Source organism: Microplitis demolitor, chromosome 2 (assembly GCF_026212275.2).
Source record: "Microplitis demolitor isolate Queensland-Clemson2020A chromosome 2, iyMicDemo2.1a, whole genome shotgun sequence".
Taxonomy (NCBI): Eukaryota; Metazoa; Arthropoda; class Insecta; order Hymenoptera; family Braconidae; genus Microplitis; species Microplitis demolitor.
The window spans coordinates 417,044-436,139 of NC_068546.1; the positions used below are offsets into that span (position 1 = coordinate 417,044).

The 19,096-nt window shown below is 29.8% G+C and overlaps 2 protein-coding genes across 2 annotated transcripts; one reads left to right on the plus strand and one right to left on the minus strand.

Moving 5' to 3' along the window:
• The first annotated feature begins 1,615 nt into the window (after nucleotides 1–1,615).
• Nucleotides 1,616–10,742, plus strand: LOC103580263 (pupal cuticle protein 36). The gene is made up of 5 exons (XM_008561951.3): nucleotides 1,616–1,776; nucleotides 1,908–2,585; nucleotides 2,665–2,884; nucleotides 10,017–10,315; nucleotides 10,391–10,742. Exons 1-5 carry the CDS (start codon nucleotides 1,762–1,764, stop codon nucleotides 10,475–10,477), a joined length of 1,299 nt encoding a protein of 432 aa, XP_008560173.2. The 5' UTR covers nucleotides 1,616–1,761; the 3' UTR covers nucleotides 10,478–10,742.
• Nucleotides 10,743–11,640: 898 nt separating this feature from the next.
• On the minus strand, nucleotides 11,641–18,033 carry LOC103580261 (lysophospholipid acyltransferase 5). Its single transcript, XM_014439801.2, has 7 exons — nucleotides 17,326–18,033; nucleotides 17,145–17,252; nucleotides 15,599–15,721; nucleotides 14,349–14,620; nucleotides 13,751–13,975; nucleotides 12,140–12,448; nucleotides 11,641–12,065 (listed from the first exon to the last, which is right to left on the minus strand). The coding sequence occupies exons 1-7, from the start codon at nucleotides 17,435–17,437 to the stop codon at nucleotides 11,796–11,798; spliced, it is 1,419 nt and encodes a 472-aa protein (XP_014295287.1). The 5' UTR covers nucleotides 17,438–18,033; the 3' UTR covers nucleotides 11,641–11,795.
• Between the last annotated feature and the right edge of the window lie 1,063 nt (nucleotides 18,034–19,096).

Sequence of the window (19,096 nt, forward strand, 5' to 3'; positions counted from 1 at the left end):
AAAATTGATAGTTTTTCGACCTTGAGCCCACAAAAGAAAGTACACGCATTAAAAAATCTTGAATAACATTTTTCTCTCTTTTTTTTAATAACTATTATTTCTTTTTTATTACACAGCCCGTAATTTTTTTAATTACCATTGCGTGTTTGTCATTGTGATACCAGCAATTAAAAAATTTCAAATTTAAACTAAAAAATCTCAATTCCAAAAAAATATCAAATAATTCCCATCATTACTTTTTTAAATTTATTATAAAAATTATTGTGATATGACGTAATTACCCGAGCAAGACACTCTAAATGCTAACCTTGGCTATGCACTACTTATTTTTTTATTACACAATATATCGATAAATATCCATGATTATTAATTAACAATTTCTATCAATTAATTAGTTAAAAAAAAAAAAAAAAAAAATTCTCCAAAAATACTCCAGTAGCCCCCATAAAAAAAATTTCGAAAAAAAATATATGTTGAAACATTAAAAAAATATATAAATATATATAAAATATGTATAAAAATATATATTTTCATATATGAGAAAAATATGTTTTTTGTATATGATTGACATTTATATATTATATATATTCTAAACATATACGGACATATATGATGAATATTATATTTTTTAATATGAAAAAAATATATGAGAAAATATAGTTAAATTTGCTGCATATATTTTCTGATATTTATTATATATTTCGATCATATATATTATTTTCATACGGGTTAAATATTTGGCCAATTTTTCGTATATATATTTTATATATTAAAAATATATAAAAATATACCAAAAATATATATATAAAAATATTTCAAAGATATAAAAAATACAACTATGAAAATATAAAAAATATATAGGGAAAGGGGGCAAAATGATCACCTGGAGGTAAAACGGGCCGGTAAAATTTTGGTGACCCATTTTCCCCCTCTTCGCTATAAAAAATATATTTTTTTCATATTTTCATAATTATTTTTTCTATATATTTTTTTTATATGAAAAATATATTTTAACATATATATTTTTCATAAATTTTTATATAATAGATATTTAGATTATCATTAGCTCAACAAAGTGTAAATCCGTCAAATGATCGTCTAGAATAAACATAGCAAGTATTTAATAATTATTTCGCTGAAAGGTATTAATTATCAGTGTAAGATTACATACATTTATCATATAGTCATGCAATTATCCAAAGCACACGCGTTTAATAAAATCATATAAAACATAGCCACGTAAAATAATGAAATTCTATCGGTCTTATTAACCGACTTATGAAAAAAGTATCTCACGCCAGTAAATAAAAGATGACAAAAATAATTAATGTGTCAATCAGTATGATTTAAGGTAACGTGGGAAAAGCGATGATAAAAAGTAAATGATGTATGATGTCGTATGGCTTATGTGTAATGTATAATGTATGTGTCCACCGGTGGCATCTCCAGCAATAGGTGATTGTTGGCATGATGTGTCTGAGGAAGGTAAAGTATAGTGAGGTCTTGGGGGCCAGTGCGGGACGAGTTGGACCCTCTCCCGAGCACCTCGAGAGACTCGACCTGGGACGGTCGCTCGTCCGTATAAAAGCCGCGGTACAGAGGACTAAGAAGCATCAGTTCTCAAATCAAGAGCTTCAGCACATCACCAGCTCTCTAATTTGTTATATTATTTTATAAAGATCCAATTTGTGTTTCTATAACTTTTAATAGTCGAGGTAAATCGACTGGTCGTTAAGTTATTACCCAGATACATTTGCAATCATGAGAGTATTCATGGTAAGTTACATCTATATATATTTTAATTTAAATGTTTCCGCATTGGGACTGTGGATCCTCGGTGACTTTCACTTAAGAGTTACTTTTTTTATGCTTGAGACTAATGAGAAAATTTATTTGTTTTAAAACAGATCGTTGCGCTCGCCGCAGTGGCGATGGCACGACCGGAAGCTGGTTACTCGTATCAGCAACCCAGTAGCAGCTATGGAGCGCCAGGTGGATCCGGGGGGCTAGGAGGTGGACACGGTGGATCTGGTGGACATGGGGGTGGTTTGTCACTGGGTGGATTTGGAGGTGGATCTAGTTTAGGTGGGTTTGGGGGTGGATCTAGTTTAGGTGGATTCAGCGGTGGATCTAGTTCATTCGGTGGATCTGGTGGATTCAGTGGTGGATCCGGTGGATTCAGTGGTGGGTCTGGTGGATTCAGTGGTGGGTCTGGGGGATTTAGTGGTGGATCTGGATTCGGCGGTGGATCCGGTGGATTCGGCGGTGGAAGCAGTGGTGGTGCTTTAATCCAGAAACACATTTACGTACACGTTCCACCACCAGAAGCACCAGAAGAACGTCCATTCAGACCTCAGCTCCAAACTGCTGCACCACAGAAACACTACAAAATTATTTTCATCAAGGCACCAACCCCACCAGCACCAACTGCACCTGTCATACCAGCTCTCCAACAAGACGAACAGAAAACTCTTATCTACGTTTTGGTTAAGAAACCCGAAGATGCTCCAGAAATAAACTTGCCCACTGCTGCACCAACTCAACCATCTAAACCCGAGGTCTACTTCATCAAATACAAGACCCAGGTAATAATCACTTTCCACTAATTAACTTACTAATTAATAATAAATAAAATTACTTAATATTTTGTATTTGAAATTGCAGAAAGAAGGTGGCTCAATCGGTGGTGGATCAATCGGTGGTGGATCAATCGGCGGTGGATCAATCGGTGGAGGCTCAATTGGTGGTGGATCAATCGGTGGAGGAAGTGGAATTGGCGGTGGATCAATCGGTGGTGGATCACATGGTGGATCAATTGGTGGAGGAAGTGGATCAATCGGCGGTGGAATTGGTGGTGGTGACGGACACGGTGGATCTGGACCAAGCGGACCAAGTGGCAACTACGGACCACCTGGACAATCTGGTCCATACTAGTCAATTGATAACCAGCAGCAACACCAACGATTACAATGAGAACCGGAGACTACGATACCGATTCTCATAGTAAATTCTCCTCGACCTTCTGCTCTACTCATTAATTTAACGATCATCATTATTATAATTATCATTATTATTAATATTATTATAAATATCGTACTTAACAAACGCACGTGCGAGCGCAGATTTAAACGTGCGCCCGTTCCACGTTCGACGCGGTAGCGCAAAGTCGATCGTCCGATGCCCGCAACGATCGGCCTTACGCTACCTAGTACTCTTCTCTCTACCTTTTTGTACCATGTTCTTTTCCTTATTAATTGTTGATTTATGATATTATATATATATATTTTTTTTTTTTTTTTTATATTAATAATATTATTATTATTAATGTCGTACAATTGTAATTATAATATACGTGTCTGAAGATCAGGATATTTTGTAAACGATACGATAACGAATCGACGACTTTGTTATAAATGACCAACACGACTATGGCGCGCAATGTCGAGGTATAATGGACCTCTTTATTTTTATACGTAATACACTTTTTTGCAACAAAAACGGTGGCGAAATAAAGCTTCTTTATGTATTTTTTTACATAAAAGATAAAAAAAAAAAATTATTTTTTTCATTATTACCAACTTACCTCTCCTATAAGCTTAATATTTTAATAAAACAGCGGCTGAATGGCAGGCGGTAGAGAGAAGCGACTTTCACCTGGGTGAATTTCGAGGAGACGTCAGGAGCTCGAGAACAAGGAGAGGATAGACAACTAAGGAACTAACCAGGTAGCAGGTGCCGCGACCTTTGATCCATCTGCTTTCACCCGCTCGTGTGATCAAAACTCTCCAATGGTCACCCACTTGTGTGTATAAGTATAAATAAAATAAAATATATGCCTGGGATCAGTAAATCCTTTCACATTTATTTAACTAGTATATATATATATGGATGTGTTAAAAAAACTGACTATTTTTTTATGAATGGGTTTGAAATTTTTGTGTGTAGCAAAATAAAGGTCTTGTAAAAATTTGAGCCCTTAATATTTTAATTAAGAGGTCGCTAATTGTAATTTTTTATGGCCATTTAAACAACATGGGTTTTTTATTTTGAATTTTATAACGAGTGAATCAGTGGATCGAAAAGGTCGATATATATTTCGGGGGGAAATTGAACGCTGTACAAAAAAGGTCTCTTGTTATTTTTTGATAAATTTAATTTTTCAAAAGTTATTCGAGGGCAGAGGAAATTCATAGTAAATTTCATAATTATGTGATATTGGCGAAACTATCAGACTTATCACAAAATGTTATAGGACCTTTTTTGTAGATAATTTAATTGTCTACAAATGATCTATTATGAAGTTTCCGAAATTTTTGAAAGTTCTTTAGTTATTTGCATTTAAAAGTAATTAATTAAAATCGGCCGAAATACGATTTCTTGATAAACTGACATTTAAATGCAAATATCTAAAGAGTTTTCAGGAATTTTGAAAACTATGTAAGAGATAAGTTGTGGGGAATGAAATTATCTACAAAAAAGGTCCTATAACATTTTGTGATAAGTCGTATAGTTTCGGCAATGTCACATAATTATAAAATTTACTATGAATTTTCGTTTGACCTCGAATAACTTTTAAAAAAGTAAATTTATCAAAAAATGATAAGAGACCTTTTTTGTACAGCGTTCAATTTCCAACAAAAAATGTATATCAACTTTTTCGATCCACTGATTCACTAACGAGTTATAAAATTCCAAATGAAAAAAAAATTCCCATGTGATTTAAATGGGGGATAAAAAATTACGATTAGCGATCTCTTAACTTTAATAAAACCCATTCATGAAAAAAAGATACTCAGTTTTTTTTGCACAGTCTAATATACATATATATATAGATACATATGTATAGATATGTGTAAAAGTATTGCAACCTTAGTGACTATTGCCATTATTGGACTAAAGGCTTTTGGCTCACGGCCAAACTCGACAATCTCTTGCCTAAAAAGATTCGATGCAGTTTCACTGACGCGGGTTTTAACCCGAGATTAGATGTTGCATAAACAGTGAATAATTACAGGTTTACGCATTCCTTTACCGTCAATAAACCTGTCTAGTGTTAATAAACTAGTATACAAGGTATTACTATTATAACTTTTTCCGTGTTCCGTAATTTTATTGTTTCCATTTAATGGAGATGCCTCGTATCTGTACAAGCGACTCTGTCATCTTAAGCTTTCTCAATTTACTTTCATATTTAATATACTTTTTATTTTTACTGATTCAATAATACGGTTGTTTTGATTTTTTTTTTTTTTTATTTCAATATTAAATTTTTTTTACGGCCCTATGAAAATTTTTATACACAAAAATAATTATGAAAAAATCCACTCGATTACTCGCTTTTAGTTCTATAGGTCAGAGTTCGATATAAAAATAAAGAATTGTCACGATTACGAAAATTAATTTTTTTATACGACAAAAAAAACTTTACAGCTGAAATTTACGCATATTGGGTAGCAGTTTCTATAAAAAAACAAAATTACACGTTTAATATCACAAAGACACTAAAATCTGAGTCTGGAAGTGAGAATTTTGTGCGACGATGCGCCGCGTTGCAGAGACTGCGCAAACTAACATGTAGCAAATACGCCTACTAGACTTTGAATTAAAATTGCAGCCAAACTATTGAACTTACGACTAAAGTCATTCTATACTTTTTTATAGGAAATTTAATTTTCTACAAAAAAGTATTCTTATAAATTTTTCATATTTTCAATATTTTAGTCGTAATCTTAATTTAAACACTAGAATATCAATTCAAAATTTTTTAACCTTATTCGCTGTGCTTCAAATTAAATTTACAGTTTATTTATCACAGATACAAAAAAATCACATGAATACAAATTTACAGAGGATAAAATTTCCTACAAAAAATGATTCTTTACTTTTTTTGTTAAATTCAATAATTCATGAGTTATTTAATTTAAAAGTTTTATTTAAAAATAATAATACTTGGTAATGAATAAAATGAAATAAAAAAAAAAAAAACATTAACATGCAATAAAATTTAACTATAAAAAATAACTACAAGAAAACATCTTCCGTGTAAAAAGGCACAACAAAATCACATCTCGTAATTATTTAAACTCTTCTCCATGTAACTTTTTTTTTTAAGTTTTCTTTTCGTAAATCAAAAAAAAAAAACTTTTATGGTTAAACTTTCACTCGAAGGCGGTCAATTGCGGAAGACGATAAAATAAAACATTCGGTTTTCAAGGTCCATTTTATTATTATTATTTTTTTTTTTTTTTATAACTGATCAATTCTCCCATTATTTATTTTGTAATATTTTATAAAATTCCCAGATACAGAGAAAGTGGTCCATCGAAAGGATGGAGCCTCCTCTCGATTTAAGAGGTTCCATCATCTTACTTGAATTAAAAGCCGTCTGATTTAAACAAAAAAAATTATAAATAATAATAAAAGTAAGTTGAATAAATAAAAAAAAAAAAATATGTAAGTAAATAGAAAAAATAGTGTATCACGTGTGCCCGGAAGTCGAGTAAGTGAAAGTTCACGTCGATTTGCCAACTTTACTTGCGCGGAAGACTCCCTGAAGAATACCAATTAGCGGAACCGTACCAGTCTTAATCTTCTCTATTTTCTATCTCTATTTTGAATTCCCTTAATTCGATCTCTCACTTTTAGTAACCTGTAGCTGTATGACGACTTCCACATGACAACTGACGGCTCGAAAAAATAAACAACACGATTTGTTATTCCCCGCACGAAATTCTTGCGCAACGAATCAATCGCGAATAAACAATAAATTAAAAATAATTTCACGTACGCCATATTGTCGCTAATAAGCCGTCTTCAGAAAATGAAAATGTAAAAAAATCCTTTGTGTTAAGGATGAAAAAAGAGTACGTTAATTAGCTTAGGCCAGCGTTGAACCATTTTTATCACAAGCGAAAATCAAAGATTGCACTCTAGCCATTGTCTAGGTACAGGCAATAAATTTACTTGTCCAGTATTTTTTACAGTTTATTCACTCACTCACCAGTCAGTCAGTCAGTCAGTCAGTCTGACTGGAGTCAATCTGTATCCTGTCTTTCTATGCCGAAAAATATAATAAATCCTCGCAACGCCCTCGATCATCGAATAATGCTTGCAGGAAGTGTCTTCTTTATATTATTTTATTATATGTATTGTGTAATTGACATGTTTTCTTGGATTTAAATAAATTTTAATTGTAAATGTTATGCAAATAGTCGAGTTTAATATTTTAGGAATTTATGGATTATGTAAAATGTTGTGAAAAATTTTTGACATTTTTTTAAGGATTTAGAGTCTGATGAAATTGGATAGGAGATTTTGAAAGATTGTGGAGTTGATTGGAATTTGGAGAAATTTTAAAATTATTTGGAAAACTTTAAAGTTCTAGAAAATTTTGAAAACTCTAGAAAGTTATAAAATTGGCTGGGAAATTTTAGAAGAGTTTTGGAGTTGATTAAAGATAGGAGAAATTTAGAAATAACCCAGAAAACTCCGGAAAATTCTAGAATTTTTATGAAATATTCTAGGAAGTCATGAAATTATCTAGGAAATTTTAAAAGAATTCTGGAGTTGATTAAAGTTGAGAGAAATGTAGAAATTATCTGGAAAACTGGCGATTTCTAGAAAATTTTTGAAATACTCTAGAAAGTCATGAAATTGTCTAGAAGATTGAGAAAAGTTTCAGAATCGAATGGTATGTTAAAGAAGTTTTTTAGATCATCTGGAAAATTAAAGAATTCTAGAATTCTTTTTAATAATCTAGAAAAATATGAAATTGTCTAGACTATTGCAGAATTCTAGAATCGAGTGACATTTCAGAAATTTTGAAATAATCGAGAAAACTCCGAAAAATTCTAGAATTTTATAAAAATAGTCTAGAAAGGCATGAATTCGTCTAGAGAATCTAAAAAGAATTCTAGAATTGATTGAAATTCATCAAAAATTTTAAAATAATTTAGAAAACTCCGAAAAAATTCTAGAATTCTTTTTAGCATTTGAGAAAATTGTCGAATTGTCTAGAAAATTTCAAAATTTTTGAAGTTGATTGAAATTTATCAGGAATTCAAAAACAATCTAGAAGATTGAAACATTCCAAAATCTCTCATAATAAATCTAGAAACTAAAACTGTCCACAAAATTTGGAAAAAATCCCACAGCCATTGAAATATTCAAGGAATTTTGAAAATAGAAAACTCAAAAAAATTCTAGAAATCAAAAACACCAGAAAACTATAAAATTGTCTAGAAAATTCAAAAATTTTCCCAACTCAAGTCATAAATTTATATATCCCTAAAAAAATTCTATAAAATCAAAATTTAAATCTAGAAAACACCAAAATCATCTAGAGCTTTCAAAAAATTCCCCTCATCCGAAATTCTCAACTTATCTACCAAAAAACCCTAAAACATCTCTATTCAAATAAATCAGGAAATCTTCTAAAAAACAGAATAATCTCAAAAATTACGCAACTCACATTTCCTCATCTCCATATTAAAGTAAAAAAGTAATAACCGTATGATGAAAATTGAAAAAAGCATCCACTTATTGCCCATTACTCAACTAGATTACGCACTTCAAAACCGTTCTAATAGATAAACGATCGTATTAACGACTCTCGGCTCATATATTCTTCCTTTCTCGATGATACAACGATGATTTCTACCATGATTGCGTTCCCATCTCACACAAGTGCGTTGATGGAGTTTAAAAAAAAAAAAAAAAAAAAAGTAACAACCTCTGAAACTTTAAACCAACAGTTAACATGTAAAAGTCATGCATCAATCGACATTTATACATTCCTCTGCATCACTAAATTCATCTGCTCATTTATTTCTTGCCCGTCCACACACATACAAATATCATCCATGTGGTTTCCTTTCGAAATTATGCCGTGAGTTAGCTTAATTGCCAAAAGATTTCACTCAATTGTATAAAAAAAAAAAAAAATAAATAAAATAAATAAGTAAACAAAATAATTAAATAAATAAAATAATTAAATTCCTAGTCATTGTCAAGACTAATGCGACTTTGTCTGAACGATTTTGATTGATTGTTCGAGCAAATGCTGCTCTCATGTATGTATATATGTGTACATGTGTACGTGATTAATGTAGCTGATGGGTCCCATAAAAAATCGGGGGAAATGAAGGGAATAGAAGGCGCAGGTGAGTGTAAAACAGTAACAGTACAGCCAATATTGGTCTATATATCGTCTACATTGCGGACTTACCCACACATTTACCTCGGCATGTATGGACACTGAGTGTATTACGGTCCGCGGACAAGGTACCGTCAACTAGGAGGTATAAAAGTTGCGAAGAAGAACGAAATCCGGACACAAGACTCGCGATCGCCTAGTGAAAAGTATCCGTGGTCTAGTTTTATCATAACTTGGATCGATAAATCTTAATTGTGTTCTTCGATTATTATTTTTTTATCATGCGGGGGCTTATTGTAAGTGATTGTGATTTTTTTTCGTGATATTGTTCTGTGCCAGTGATTTTTTTTTAATTTTTTATACAAAGCCATAGTATTTTTTTTTTTTGAGTGTACGCAAAAAGAATTTCTTGCCTCAAAAAACTTTTTTTTTGTCAAGCAATTTTTTTTTTTTTGAGCGAAGAAATTTTTTTTATAATTAAAAAAAATTTTTTTTTTAAATTTTATAATTAAAAATTTTTCTTGTACCAATAAATAATTTTCTTCTGTGTACGTGTTGCTTTCTACAGGAAGTAATTATACGGCTAAAGGAGTTTAGTTTAATTAGTAAAATAATAATAATAATAATGAGTGCAGACAATAGGAATAAATTATAAAATAAAAATGAAAGCGTTAATTATAAATAATAATAAAAATAATTTAATTTTGACAGATTTATTTTATGATACTGGGATTTGCGTGGGCAAAACCAGCGCCAGAGCCACCAGTAGATTCATATTTCCCGCCATCACCTGGACATAGTGGTGGAGGTGGTTACCCATCGGGACCAGTTGATTCTTATGGACCACCACAGCGGCCATCGGTGATTCACAAGCACGTTTATGTTCATGTACCTCCCCCAGAAGCACCTGAATACAAACCGCCAAAGTACTTACCACCGGCAGCTGCACCACAGAAACATTACAAGATTGTTTTCATCAAGGCCCCGACTCCCCCAACCCCAACGGCGCCAGTAATTCCTGTAGTACCCCAGGATGAGCAGAAAACTTTGATTTATGTCCTGGTTAAGAAGCCTGAGGAGGCGCCAGATGTCGTTGTGCCGACGCCTGCGCCCACGCAGCCCAGCAAACCCGAGGTCTACTTCATTCGCTACAAGACTCAGGTAATTTTTTGATTTTTTTTTTGTAATTGAGATAAATATTCATTGGGTTTGTTTTTTTTTTTTTTTTTGGGACAGAAAGAACAGTCGGGAAGCTATGGGCCACCGGCAGCACCACAGGACAGCTATGGGCCGCCATCTTCGGGAACTGGCGGTCCCTATTGAAGCGCCACGAAATCACGCGTGCCAACAGCCAAATAAAATATAAATATCTTTGATTGTTAATATAAATATAAATATATAAATATGAGTATGATTAATTATCAGTAAAATATTTCACTGATCTCCAATAAAATCTTAATGATTTTTAGTAAAGAAAAAAAAAAATTTTTGAAAAATTTTGAAGAATTTTTAGAAAAAAAAAATAATAATAAGTAGACAGGAAATAAAAATTTTGAAAATGTAAATCAGTGAAAATTTTGCGGTTATGATAGATAATAATTATGAATATATGTAAACTATTTTTTTATAAAAAAAAAAAAAAAAAACGTTAATAAATAAAACTTTGTTGTCTGATGAATAATGGTTTAAAATATTTTATTATCGTCACAGCTCTTAAACTTGGTGGTTATTAATTAGTACCCGTTATTAATTATTTAGGAGCGATATTTTTGGCGGAAATTTTGTCCTTATTTTTTAGTAGAATGTTTTATTTTTTTTGTTAATGGAATAGAATTGAGTGGAGGTTAACTTGAGCCGAAGGCTGGCGCTGCCATCATGGAAAATTCAGGTTATGAGAGAATAATTTAGAAATTTTCGCTTCTTTAGCTGAGAGTATTAACGATAAAATTTTATAAAAATTTTAGTTTTAGATTCGTGATTAAAAAGATGTTTTTTTTATTTTCTGAGAGTTAAAAATTTTTTTTGATAAAATGACTACGATATTCTTAAAATTGATGCAATTACGCGTAAAATGAGTACCAACAACGATATATTACGAGATAGTGGTTATTTGATTAATTAATCCCTTAACTAATGAGATTAATTAGAATTAAGTTGCGTATGTCCAAACATAGTGATGTGGGTATTCAAACTACAGGAAATTCTACACTCTTTTCAACTGTGCCAGCAAAACATCATTATTACGAATTTTCAAAAAATTTGAATCTAACTTTTGTCCAAAAATTTTTTTTACAAAAATTGATCCGATATCTGTCAAGTTGGGACTATTTTCAGTAAAATGAGTACCAACAACAATATATTATAATAAAATGGTAACTACGTAATTTATTTGGTAATAAACAAATTTTAAAAATTTTAAAGTTCGCGGGCTAAGAACAATTACCGGGTTTTTATTTAAACGGGTTCTATAATAAATTTAAAAAAAATAAGGAAAATAATTGTCACTCTGATTTATTTGAACAAGTGTCTAACAATTAATAATTACAAAATGTGTATAGTATGTAGTGTGCTAAAGGCACGATTAGTGTGCATTTTATTGCATTAATTAATTAAATAAATTATTATTATTAATATTTATTGACTAATCTGCTCGAACTTTTTTAGTTCCACGGAGCATAGGCTTCACAAACGGAGCAACGATAGGATAAGAGAGGAATATAAAGTGTCCTGTGAAATAAACACTTGTGTAAATTTTAATATAACGAGTGTAGGACAGCAGGAGGAAGGGAGCGGTCGCGTAACCCATAAATATCAGGGTGTAGAGTTTTAAAACAATCCAGACTGGGATTTTAGCCAGAGGATTTTTTAATGCCGCTTGGAGCCTATCATTCTTAACTAGCGCGGAAGCGACCTGCAATTTGAATAAAAATTGTTTTAATAAAAATTTTAGTAGTAGTAGTAAAAACAATATATTTTATAACTTACGTCTTTCTCAAAGTACATTATAATAAACTCATTGAAGAATGTAACGTAGTAACCAGAATGGAAGCCGTGCCAAATGGCGAGGAATAGTAGAGTTAAAAATTGGCTGGCGAAACGAGATCCTACGAATTTAAGGCGCTTGTATATGTACTCGGCGCACCATTCGTTAGTGTTCATATTAAATGATTGGATGTAATGGTTGAACTGAGTTGCGTTTTCAAATCTAATTAAATCGACGTTTTTGCAACCGTCCCACTTTGTTGACCCGTTCTCGTCATTTCCATTATAGGAAATTCCAAATGTCATGCAGACCTTCAAAGTTTTTAATTGTATTTATTATTGTTTCTAGTTAATTATTCTAGAATTCAATTAATATATATATTTATGTATATATATATTAATTGGAGTTTGAAATTGTATATAAATTTTTTTTAAAAAGTTTGATTTTTGGAATATTCTAGAATATTGTAGATAATGGAAAGCTCGAGAAAAATACAAAATTGTCTAGGAGATTTAAAAAATTTTATTAAATATTTTAGGAAGTTAGAAGACATTGTAAAATCATCTAGAAGTTTTAGAAAAATTCTAGAGTAGTGAGAATGGAAAAAAATTTGAAATTATCTAGAGGCTGAAGAAACTAGAAGTTAGTAAAAGAAACTCTAGCATGATAATAAATTATCTATGAGTTTTCAAAAAATTTTGAAGTAAAATAAATTATTTCAAAAATTTTACAATTATCTAGAAGCTGGGGAAAATAATCTAGAAGTTATCAAAACACTGGAGAGTTATTTAATCATATAGAAGTTTAAAGAAAATTCAAAGTCAAATGTAACTTTTTGAAAATTTTGATATTATCTAGAAATTGGAAAAAAATCTAGAAAGTTTTGAAATACTAGAAAATTATTAAATCATCTATAAGTTTTTAAAGAATTTTAAAGTCAAACATGACATTTCAAGAGTTTTTGAATTATCTAGAAGCTGGAAAAAAATCTAGAAGTTAATGAAACATTCTAGATAATTATTGAACAATCTAGAAGTTTAAAGAAAATCTAAAGTCGAATAAAAGTTGTTGAGAAATTTACAATTATCTAGAAACTAGAAAAAAATCTAGAAATTTTTGAAACCCTAGAAAGTTAAGAAATCTAGAAAGTTATTAAATTATCTAGAACATTAAAAAACTGTCGAATCGAATTTAAAAATACAGAAATAGATTAATTATCTAGAAAATTTGGAAAAATTCCTAAATTATTAAAAAATGTAGAAGATTATTAAATTGTCTAGAAGTTTGCAAAATTCTAGTCCAGTGAAACGTTTAAAAATTTCTTTCATTATCTAGAATATCTAACACTACTCTAAAAATTTTCCAAACTTTTTAGAAGAACATGAAATTATCCAGAACTTTAAAAAAACGTCTTAAGTTGTGAATAATTTTAAAAATTCCGTCATCCAGAAAACTCTGTAAATTTTCTAGATCCAACAAATCTTCTAGAAAATCCAAAAAACTTTCCACAACTTTATAAGATTCTAGATTCTTCCTCCTAAAAAATCATAAAAAAAAAAAAAAAAAAAAAAACTACCATGGGTTAAAACTCAATACAAATCGAATTTTCTTACCCCCTCACTCAGAAGCCAGCAGGAAATATATTTATACAAATGAATTCTTCCCCACAAGCCAACCAGCAGCAGCCTAGAGAAATAATTGTGGCCAGAGAATTTCTCCAACATGTATTGATCAGACATATAATAGATTCCTAGCTGATACATGAATAAATAACCAAGTCCCTGAACTGTTCTCTTGGCACCAGCGACCATGTGATCCGGCCATCCGTCGCCCGATTCCTTGAACGCAATATTGTTTTTTATTAAAAAAAAAATATAACAATCGCGCGTAATTTACAAATTAAATCTACTCGAGTTAAAATAATAATTGTGATTAATAATTACTGTCTTGCATAAGTATTTACTTACTCATAAAGACGTTATGTAATTAGATTATCGCGAGCATAATAGAGATTTTTCCATTGATTTCATACATTGACGTCTTACTTTTAAAACTTTTTTTTTTATAACACCGTTATGAATTGTTTTTATTACTATTAATATAATAAAGAAATTTTATTCCCAGAATTTTCGAGTACAAAAGATGTAATTACACAGTATGGAGATAATTACTATAATATGTAATAAAAATTATTATTATTTTCATACTCACTTTAACAAACAGTCCGCTGACGTAATTTTGGTAGCGCTTGAGTGTGAATTGAGGCCCGACGAGGAAGGAACCTGGGAAGTAGACGAAAGCCGCGAGCTCCAAAAAACTCGGTACTTTTTTTAGACACTCTTTTTTTTGGTATGCAGACAATTTTGATTCATCTTGACAGCCATCGGATAAATTGAACGCGACTCCGATCAGTCTTAATGTTAATACGCAGTGCGGCATCGTCCATTTTATGTCGTAATCATCCGTTGATGTCGACCAGTATCCTGGGGAATTTTTTATTTTTTATTTCAAATTGATGACAACTTTTTTTTTTTTAATGAAGATTTGGCCGCTTTAATTTTTGGAAAATTTTATCAAGTTTTCAATTTTTGAGATTTTTGGAGATTTAATTTGTGGAATTTTCGAGAATTTTTGAGAATAGATTTTTGAAAAAAAAAAAAAAAAAAAAAAAAAAAAAAAATGGCGACAGAGGATTTTGTCAGAATCCTTTTTTTTTTTTTTTTGGATAAAATTAAGAGTTTGCTGTAAATGTGAATCCTAAAAAAAATAAAATTGTATGTGGGGTAAAATGGGCCGCTCAAAATTTTTAAAATTTTAGTTCTTTTTTTTTTTTTAATTTTACTTTAATTTTATACTGGTAACTTTTTGATAATAATTTGGTCTGATTGTAAAAAAAAATTATGTGGGGTAAAATGAGCCACTCAAAAAATTTTTGAATTTTATTTTTTTTATAATTTTACTTTAATTTTTATACTAGTAATTTTTGGATGATAATTTGATCTAATTGTAAAAAAATAGTATGTGGGGTAAAATGGGCCAACGAAAAAATTTGAAATTGATTCAGTTTTTATAATTTTTCTTTTTTTAGCGAGTCGATATTTATTATTAATTTGACCTGGTCAAAAATAAATTGAGTGTGAGGTAAAATGAGCCACCGAACATTTTTTTAAAATTTATTTAATTTTTCTCATTTTAGTTTTTCTTTCGAGTAGATATTTTTCCTGATTTTGACCTGATTTAAAAAAAAAATTTATGAGGGGTAAAATGAGGCGCAATAAAAATTATATAAAAATTGTAAAAAAAAGAAAGTTTATTTTACTGATAAACTTTGATCACCTAATTATCGATATCAGCAAAATAACAATTAATCTAATTGGTCAATTAGCCGAGTCACCGCTCAGATATGCGCTTCCTTATTTACTTTATTGAAAACAGAAAGAAGTAAATAAAAACAAACTTACCATAAGACAGATAGCTCATATTAAAAAGAAACGATAAGACTATTGACACACTTGAGCCTCCAAATATCAGCAAAATCAGGTACGTAGCGCTCAAAGCTAATGCTGAATGGCCCACATTCCATCCTGTAAATATCCATTTTATTTATCCATAAACATATACACAAACAATTTATTACCAATTAATTGTAATCAATCTCAGTCAGTTCCGTACAAAAACAAATATATATACATACATAATTTTATATAAATTTGCCGCATTAATAAATCATCTCATTAAAAAAAAATGTATTATCGATTATGTGAGAGTGTATATGAAATAATATATGAATGATTAATGTATTGTAACAAAAATATATATATGTATATGGATATATGTATGTGGTGGACATTCTTGGTTGTAAAATCCGATTAAAAGTGATTAAGAACGGGTTAAATTGAATAATATTTAATAGAATTAACTCTTTTGAATCCTCTACTACTTTTTACAGGCGTCTACCATATGAATCATTTTTAATTTTTATTTTCAGACAGGAATATTTATCATTACATATAAAGACATAAATAATTCAACTGACAAATTAAATTAAGCTTTATATGTATACTGTAAAAAATTTCTGAATGAACGCGGAGTGGATGATTTTTTATTTATTTAATCTCGGAGTGAATTTTACACGAAGGGGAGTTTTGGAAAATATTTATTGTAAAAATGCAGAATGAAATCGTACAGAGAAAAAAAGGATTTTTTTGCGCAAAAAATTTTACTCGCCCCAAGAAAATTTTTTACTTGCCCTGAATAATTTTTGTATTATGAATTGAAAAGTAAAATTTTCGAGGGGCGATAAAGAATTTTCTTGCGCCAATAAATTTTTTCTAGTCCTAAGGAAATTTTTGTTTTCATTTGATAATGAAAAATTTTTCTTGCGCCAGAAAATCCTTTTTTTCTGTGTAGTAAAAACTCGCGGAGTAAATTACTAATACGTAGTGAGGTTTGGTCTTTTATATTTAGACATTTATATTGAGTATGAAAATAATTACGAGCTCCCTTTTCAAATATTCGCGCGAAATAATTTTTAAAAATTCGAACCAGCTGATAATTAAAACTTTGACGCTTATCAAGTTAAAGAAATAGATTTAACATTTTCCATCATTAATACAGTTTTCACAGAGTCACAAACTGTCACATGACTCACATCAACCAACCCGCGAAATAACATTTTATATTCTACCGAAATATAAAATATTCCCATAAAAACTACGTCACCATAACAATTAAATAATTAAATGTTTTAACTATGGATTATATGAAATTATAATTTAGTGAGTTACTAAAACATTTTATAAATTAAAAACATAATATATCATGTGTTAATTATCAATACCTCAATAAATTATTTATTAAAATAATAATATTTCTCATAAAAAAGTTATTTCTATAAAATATAAATTTATTTAAGTGTCAAAACTCCAGAGAAGTGAATGCAATTTAAATAAAATCCATATTTACCCACAAGCTTATAATTAAAATTAAAAAAAAAAACATAATTACCAAAATTCCATGATCCCAAAAAAATACCGCAGACTATAAAAAAAATATGCTGCAGTTCCGGCGACTGTCTAATAAAATATTTACGGTGGATGTATGCGAATGGTAAACCTTAAAAATATTAATTAATAATTAACCATTGCCATAAAATAAATATATAAATATACAAATATATGATAATTACCTAAGAATATCGATATAAGAAGACGTAATGCGGGAATACTGCACCCTAAAATACCAGCGAAGACTTGGAGTAGCCCGGCTTCAGTTTCAATTTCTACCGACATTTTTATCATATATATATATATATATATATATATTTAAAATGTTTATTACTACTTATTTATTGTCACTTTAACTGGAATTATTACACTTAATGACTTAAAAACTGGAGTAGAAAAATTTATAATGGAAGTTTTTATATATATATATATATATATATATATATATATATATTTTTTTTTTTACGCGCAATCAGAACAAGGAGCTGCTCATATTATCGAACACTTAACTTTTAGTCAGTGATGATTTAATTTAAAGACAATAACAAATATGTCATCTCACATTATTCAGTTTAATCGCTTGAGTGCCGGCAGTTGTTGGATAAATTGATAACTGAGTGTAGGAAAACTCATTAATCATGATAATAGAAAGACTATGTGATTATAATGACAGTGTTATTGAGAAAGGAAATAAAAATTCTGAGAAACGAGACCAGAGCACCAGCACTTGTATTGATGATGTCACCAAACCCCAGACTGAGGGGCATCAAGTTCAATGCTGACGGCGCTTGCGTCCTTTTTTCTTCGTTACCGACGTTTAACTTTGATTTTTTACTGAGAATTTGTTTTTTTTTTGTTTTTAAAAAAACGGAAAAGGAATTAGAAGGGCAGAAATAATTTTTTTTGGGATTTCTGGAGATTTTTTTGAAGATAACTGGGTGTAAGAAGAAATTTGTAAGGACCTTTTTTGTGGGAAATTTAATTTTAAATCGAAAGTGTAGAATGAAAAATTTTGATAAAATCAATAGTTTAGGCGGAATTTTGATTTTAAGTCGGAGGTAAATTTTGGTTTTTATATTTTTAAAGTTTTCTAAAATGGAGTTCAGTTTAAATTTGAATAACTCGGTAATTATTGGGTGTAGGTAAAAATTTGTAAGGACCTTTTTTGTAGGAAATTTAATTTTAAATCGAAAGTGTAGAATAAAAAATTTTGATAAAATCAATAGTTTAGGCGGAATTTTGATTTTAAGTCGGAGGTAAATTTTGGTTTTTATATTTTTAAAGTTTTCTAAAATGGAGTTCAGTTTAAATTTGAATAACTCGGTAATTATTGGGTGTAGGTAAAAATTTGTAAGGACCTTTTTTGTAGGAAATTTAATTTTAAATCGAAAGTGTAGAATAAAAAATTTTGATAAAATCAATAGTTTAGGCGGAATTTTGATTTTAAGTCGGAGGTAAATTTTGGTTTTTATATTTTTAAAGTTTTCTAAAATGGAGTTCAGTTTAAATTTGAATAACTCGGTAATTATTGGGTGTAGGTAAAAATTTGTAAGGACCTTTTTTGTAGGAAATTTAATTTTAAATCGAAAGTGTGGAATAAAAAATTTTGATAAAATCAATAGTTTAGGCGGAATTTTGATTTTAAGTCGGAGGTAAATTTTGGTTTTTATATTTTTAAAGTTTTCTAAAATGGAGTTCAGTTTAAATTTGAATAACTCGGTAATTATTGGGTATAGGTAAAAGTTTGTAAGGACCTTTTTTGTAGAAAATTTAATTTTGAACAAAAAAGGTTCTCATAGATTTTCGTGTAAATTGAATAGATCAAGAGTAATTTAACTTGGAGTAAAAATATGAAATCGCAACTTTAAAAAATATGTTTTTAATCAAATTTGGAAACTACTGAGTACAAATTTTTTCCAACGCTTAATAATTTTTATTTTTAGTATGATAACA

Bases quoted from the DNA above. Each gene is read 5' to 3' on its own strand.
- LOC103580263 (XM_008561951.3), top strand. The intron at 2,586-2,664 runs GTAATAATCACT...TTGAAATTGCAG, and splicing joins TCATCAAATACAAGACCCAG to AAAGAAGGTGGCTCAATCGG. The intron at 10,316-10,390 runs GTAATTTTTTGA...TTTTTGGGACAG, and splicing joins TCATTCGCTACAAGACTCAG to AAAGAACAGTCGGGAAGCTA.
- LOC103580261 (XM_014439801.2), bottom strand. From the start codon at position 17,437: ATGATAAAAATGTCGGTAGAAATTGAAACTGAAGCCGGGCTACTCCAA. The intron at 13,976-14,348 runs GTGAGTATGAAA...ATTGCGTTCAAG, and splicing joins TCAGCGGACTGTTTGTTAAA to GAATCGGGCGACGGATGGCC. The intron at 12,066-12,139 runs GTAAGTTATAAA...TTCAAATTGCAG, and splicing joins TAATGTACTTTGAGAAAGAC to GTCGCTTCCGCGCTAGTTAA.